The sequence below is a fragment of the Geospiza fortis genome, unplaced genomic scaffold (genome assembly GCF_000277835.1).
Source record: "Geospiza fortis unplaced genomic scaffold, GeoFor_1.0 scaffold117, whole genome shotgun sequence".
Classification (NCBI taxonomy): Eukaryota; Metazoa; Chordata; class Aves; order Passeriformes; family Thraupidae; genus Geospiza; species Geospiza fortis.
Window position 1 is genome coordinate 855,310 of NW_005054500.1, and position 6,444 is coordinate 861,753.

The 6,444-nt window shown below is 55.2% G+C and overlaps 1 protein-coding gene across 1 annotated transcript in view; it reads right to left on the reverse strand.

Moving 5' to 3' along the window:
* The window catches only part of LOC102035199 (wiskott-Aldrich syndrome protein family member 3-like), an 8,849-nt gene extending 3,755 nt beyond the window's left edge, over positions 1-5,094 (reverse strand). Inside the window, exons 1-7 of the mRNA XM_005428734.2 lie at positions 4,957-5,094; positions 2,638-2,772; positions 2,375-2,528; positions 1,996-2,113; positions 1,673-1,848; positions 1,018-1,272; positions 4-34 (exon numbers count right to left, since the gene is read on the reverse strand). Of these exons, the coding sequence (XP_005428791.1) occupies positions 4-34; positions 1,018-1,272; positions 1,673-1,848; positions 1,996-2,113; positions 2,375-2,528; positions 2,638-2,772; positions 4,957-5,089 (1,002 nt within the window). The 5' untranslated portion in view covers positions 5,090-5,094. The remainder of the gene's footprint in view (positions 1-3; positions 35-1,017; positions 1,273-1,672; positions 1,849-1,995; positions 2,114-2,374; positions 2,529-2,637; positions 2,773-4,956) is intronic.
* Between the last annotated feature and the right edge of the window lie 1,350 nt (positions 5,095-6,444).

Sequence of the window (6,444 nt, forward strand, 5' to 3'; positions counted from 1 at the left end):
CACGAAGTACTCGGCCATGGGCACCGGCTGCGGCCTGCAACGGGGGCACAGCGTCAGAGCCACGGGAATCACAGAGCCCACGGATCATCCAGTCCAGCTCCGGGAACATCCCGAACAGCCCCACCCTGGGCATCCCCGGGAGCTCTGTCCAAACGCTCCTGGAGCTCCGGCAGGTTTGGTGCTGGCACCATTCCCTGGGAGCCTGCTCAGTGCCCCACGGCCCTCTGAGGGAAGAATCTTTTCCTGATATCCAACATAAACCTTCTCTGACACAGCTTCAGGCCATTCCCTCGAGTCCTGTCTCTGGTCACCACAAACAAGAGATCAGCATCTGCCCCTCCGCTTCCCCTCAGGAATTTGTGGGCTGCAGTGATGCCTCCCCTCACTCTCCTCCAGCTGCACACATCAAATGCCCTTAACCACTCCTCACACAGCTTCTCCTTGAAGCCCTTCGCCATCTTCACGGCCTCCTTTGGAAGCCCTCTAATACCCCAATGTCTTTTTTATATTATGGTGCCCAAAAATGCCCCCTGTATTCAAGGTGAGGCTGCCCCAGTGCAGATCAGAGCAGGACAATCTCCTGCCTTGCCTGGCTGGTGATGCTGGGCCTGATGCCCTCTAGGGGCATTATCCATCCATTTTCCATCCAGCATCCATCACCCATCCCAGCACCCAGCTGGCTCCACTCTGGCTTGGTTTGCTCCAAACCCCAATGAAAGCTCTGTTCCAGAGTCAGAAGGGTGATGAAGCTCTGCTGGATGGGCTATGGGTAATGCAGTGGTGGAAAGCAGGCAACACCCCAGGGGAAAACCCTCCATCCACCCTGCCCCAGTACCTGGGATAACATTACCTCAAAAGCGCTCCTGACTGATTTGACCTCTCACCAACAGTTTTGGACCATGAAAGCTGCAGGGCAGGTCTCTCCTGCTCCATCAGCCCAGAAATGGGGGGTCAGACCCTCACCAAGGCCCCCTTCCTTTGGACACCCCTCCATTAGCGAGCAGGCTGAAGCTTTACCCGTAATCCTTGACTAGGTGTGGTCTGGGCCCGTTGAGCACGGCCTCGGGGGGCGGCGGCGCGTGGGGCTGCTGCAGGCGGGTCAGGCTGTTCTGCCGGCTGCCCGCGGGCCGGAACCCGTGCTCCGGGGGGTTGGGGGCTGCCAGCCCCTCCTTGTGCTCCGCCGGGGCCAGGTGGGCAGCGGGGGCCAGCAGCTGGGCTGGGTGGTTGGGGCTGGCCGGGTACGAGTGGTCGGCAGCGTCCGACGCGTAGGACCTGCAGCACGGGAGAAGGCGGCTGTTGTACTCCTGAGGGAGCTCAGGGGGTGGGTTTGGGAGTATTTAGGGGTTCAGACAACAAAACAAGAACAGGCCATGAAAATATCGATGTACAAGACAGCAGAGTGAGAGCACAGGGGAGGAGGACACAACAGAGCTGAACCCTTAGCTGCGAAACGGAAAGTGCTCCAGTTTTATCCCAAGGCTCCTCCTGAGCTCCAGGATGACACCCTGGGGATGCCAGCTACCCATGAAGCTACCACAGGCTATCCAGCTATCCACAGGCTAACAACTGAGCACCCCGACCCTGCTGTGGGCAACACGTCCCCCACAACGACGGAGAGGAAGAGCAAAGCAAAGGAGAGCCGTGAGCTGAAGGTGTAGGAGGTAGAACCTGCCTATTATCTGGGGACAGTGATCCTTCCGATGATGCCATGTGATAGGGGGATGGTGAGAACCTGTTATCCGGCCGGAACTCTTTATCATACGCCATCATGTTCCACTCCAGGCGCCGGTTGCGGGCTTTCCTCACTTTCTTCACCTCCCGGGTGGAGTCCTCCACCAGCCGCTGCTCCTGTGGGGACACAAAGCCACGGCTCCACCTCCAGCCTGGCCCAGATGCACCCATCCTTCTGACGAAGGATGCACCAGGAGGTGGCTGTCCCCAGGTCCCAAGCACCCCCATCTCCTGCCCCCTTGTCCCCCTGCTGCCCCCACCCACCTTCTGCCTGCGCTTCTCCTTCCTCTTGTCCTCTGTCGCCTGCAGCATCTTCTCCTTCCATAAGTTGAAGAAGTAGGAGGGGTCAGTGTAGAATTTGAGGCCGTCCTTCTTGTCATCCCTGGGGGTTCAAAGGGCAGTGGGAGGGTTACCAGCCACAGGACAAGGCCCCCTGTTCCCCATCCCAAGGGCTGACCATGACCATGAGCTGTTGCCCCACCACAGACACATCCAACACTGCAGCCACCACCTGCAGGCTGTGGACACACATCCCAAACATCCCACACAATGAGGGGGCAGCACAGCACACAAATGGGGGCACACCTGACCCTCCTCATGGGAAGGACCCTCTCAGAGCCCCAGGGAGGGCTGTGCCCTGTACCTGTAGGGTGTGAGGATGTTGAGGGGCGGGGGTTTGTCGCAGCGCTGGTACATCTCCATCACCGGGTTGGGGATGGAGTTGCGGGACACCACCTGCTGGTTCTGCACCGTGGAGCTCTTGAAGGCTTTCCTCATGTTGATGTCCTGCAGCGAAACTGGGGGGCACAGGAAGGACAAGGGATGCAGGGGTGGCTTCAGCCATAGCGGGGCTCTGCTCCCAAGAGCGCGTCTGGACATCACCCCAAACCAGCCCCGGCCCCTCACCTTCCTCCACGGTGGAGTCCAGCTGTGTCACCTTGATGACCAGCAGGTCCACCCTCTCCTGCAGTGAGTTCATCCTCATGTAGAAGCTGTTGGCTTCATTGAACAGCTCTCCAAAGATGTCCTCTGCGTGCCTGCCTGGCAGGGGACAATGCGCCTGTCACCACAGCTGGTGGCTCGCCCAGCTCAGCCCATGCCCTGGAGCTCCCACCTCCCCCCTGGCTCCACGGGTGCTCTGCCCAGCCTGGATCTCTGGGAGCTGAGCCTCAGCCTCTCCCAAAGTGCTGCAAGGAGGCAGGGGAGCCCAAACGAGCACCCCTTTCCAGTGAGAGCAACACCCACCAGAGCATAGAACATTCACGGTGCCCCAAAGAGCTCTTGGACCCTTCAGGACAGATCAAGCAAAAAAAATGACCAAAAATCACACAACATGACCTGGGGAAATTCAGCCCAGTTAGAAAGCCAAGAAGAGAGAAGTGGGGACAGTGCCACAGCAGGGAGGATCTGTAATTTGTTTCACTTTATCAGTTCTTTTCCTGCATCTCTCAGTGCAGCTTATTTATTTAGGGTTATTTATTTAGGATTATTGGCTTTTTTTTTAGGATTATTCCTATCATGGAGCTGAGTGAGGTGTCTGGCAGAGCATTGCTGATACCTGTAGGCTACAGCACCTGTCCCATCCCATCCCATCCCATCCCATCCCATCCCATCCCATTCCATCCCATCCCATCCCCTAGATCCTCAGGGTTTCCTCCAATCCCAGCTCTCAGACAGTTCCCCAGACCAGGGCGCTTTCAGAACCTCCTCAGAGCACTCCCCAGCTTGCTCATGTTTGATTCCCTTTTTCCCTGGACTGGAAGCCTGAGCAGACGTGGGTGCTGCTCGTGTGAGCCACTGCACTTCCAGCAGCTCCCTACACCCTGGGGTTATTTTTCTGGGAGTATTTTAGAGCAGAATCTGCTTTTGGAGGTGTGTGCAAGAGGGGGGGGTGGGGGGAGGTGGATAGCTTCTCTCTCTATTTTAAGTGGATATTCAGCATGAAATAGGTTGGCCCTGTTAAAGCTTCACCCTGGTGTGTGCAGTGCTCTCGTGTGCCCCTTTCCTGCTGAGATCGGTCCCAGGGCAGGAAAGAGCTGAGGGTTTAGACCTGTGACAGAGACTTCTCTTCCTCAAAAAGCTCTAACTGTACAATGAATAGCTTGGAGTATTGTAAGTCTTCCCCTGGCCTTCCTATTTCTGGCCAAGTGGAGAAGCAAGGGGCTCCTGAAGGCTTTCCATCCCCCACAGCTATGGGAGGAAAATGGGTCTCAGAATGCCACGAAGTCTCCATTTCGAGCTTGGCCAAAAAAACCCAAAACCAACAACAACACAAAAACCCAAACAAAAACAAAAACAAAACAACCAAAACCAACCAACCAAACAAACAAAACCCCAAAACAAAACAAAATAAACACAACCCCCCAAACAACAACAAAAAATAATAAAAAACCAAAACAAAACAAAAAAACCAAGCCCAAAAAACCCCAAACCTATATATATATAAATAATTTTTAAAACCCCCAAACCAAATATATATATATAAATACAATAAATATATAATAATATAAAAGAATTTTTAAAAATAATAATAACAATAATAATTTGTTCTATAAATAATTAATTCTATAAAATTATATAAATAAACTGAGTTAGGAATGGCTGCAGCCCACACGGCTCTCACACAACCCCTGTTTCTCTGTGTTTGGAACTGGTGGGAGTGACTGTGGCATCCCAGTGCCATCCCATTGGCATCCCAGTGCCATCCCAGTGCCATCCCATTGGCATCTCAGTGTTATCCAGTGCCATCCCAGTGCTATCCCATTGCCATCCCATTGCCATCCCAGTGCCATCCCAGTGTTATCCCAGTGTTATCCCATTGCCATCCCAGTGCCAATCCAGTGCCTCCCCAGTGCCATCCCATTGCCATTCCAGTGGCATCCCAGTGTTATCCCATTGCCATCCCAATGCCATCCCAATGCCATCCAATTGCCATCCCAGTGCCATCCCATTACCACCCCATTCCCATCCAAGTGCCATCCCATTGGCATACCAGTGCTATCCCAGTGCCATCCCATTGCCGTCCAGTGCTATCTCAGTGCCATCCCATTCCCATCACTGTGCCATCCCTGTGCCATCCCAGTGTTATCTCAGTGCTATCCCAGTGCAATCCTGGTGCCATCCCATTGCCACCCCTGTCCCATCCCATTGCCACCCCGGTGCCACCCCGGTGCCATCCCTGTCCCAGCCCGGTGCCACCCCCCCAGGTGGCTGTGCCTGACTTACTGAGGCTGCCCAGCTGTTTGATGATGGCAGCCAGGGTGCTGTTGGTGACACATTCCAGCTCGCTGGTCACACCATCGGGCAGGGCCCCCCGGCACAGGTGCCGGGGCTCGATGTTCCTCTTCACCAGCGGCATGGCGAGCCCTCAGCCTCTCCTGGGACAGCACAGCAAGGCAGGGACAGAGGGGGGGAGCAGAGGGCACACCACAGATGAGGTTGAACAAAGCTTTGTACGTTCTTAATTTTTTAAACAGCTCTGTTGCAGAACCCGACCCACCGATTTTCAGGCATTTTTCAAAGAACACACAGATGAAACTGAAAGAAAATCCCCCTGTTTTAATTAGAAACCCTGAGACTGGACAAATTGAAGGTTTTTTCTGATTAATCACTTGGATTAAAATCAAAAATCAAAATCAAAATTAAAATGAAAATACACAGCTTTCACCATTTGGCTGTTCCCCCACACTGCCTCAGCTTGCTCCAGGATGTTCCTGCTGCCCATGCTGGGACAGGCAGGCCCAGCAGGACTTTCCCAAGCAGGGCTGGGTGCACACTGTGAGCACACAGGTGCCAGTGTGGAGGTGAGGACTTTGTCCCTACCTTTGTGCCACCGTGTCCTTCCCCAGTCACCTCCCAGAGCTGCTCAAAGCAGGAGCACACTCCCCTGTGCTGCAGCCCTTCAGCTGGCCCCGAGCAGCCTCACAGAGCCCAAAGAGAAGCCAGGCAGCGCTTGTAATGCCATTATTTCCAGCTCACTGCAGCCTCTCCAGGGTTTTATTTGTGCTCACACTGCACTGAGACAAGCTGCTGTGGCCAGCTCATCCCAGCTCCCTGCATGGCCCCACGGCATTTCTGGGTGTCCCCAGAGCTCCTGTGTGAGCATCTCTGGGTGTCCCCACAGCATTTCCAGGTGTCCCCATAGCTCCTCTGTGCCCCCCCATAGATCTTTGGGTGCCCCACAGCATTTCCAGGTGCTTCCATAGCTCCTGTGTGAGCTTCCACAGCATTTCTGGGTGTCCCCACAGCATCCCTGGGTGTCTCCACAGCTCCTGTGTGCGCCCCCACAGCATCCCTGGGTGTCCCCTGCCCCACTGTCCCCCCTGAACTGGGGATGGTTCATTTTCCACAGGGTTTAAGGAGATGTAGGGAGACCAAAGGCCTCACCCCACTGAGGGCACCCATGGGAGCTGCAGGGAAGGATGGAGGAGAGGCACTATGGGCTGTGGGGTGCTGAGGACAGGGTACCCCACTGATATAAATGGTAGATGGTGGGAAACAGGCTGGGAAATGAGGCAAAAAAGGAGCATTTATTATCCATGGTGGTGGGGACTGGGACAGGGACACAGAGCCTGGGATGGGGACACAGAGCCTGGGATGGGGACACAGACCCTGGGACAAGGACAGGGACAGGGACAGGGACAAGGACAGGGACAGGCAGCCACCCCCCAGGCTCACTCAAGGGGGTCTTGGGTGCCACGAGTGCCTCTGGGC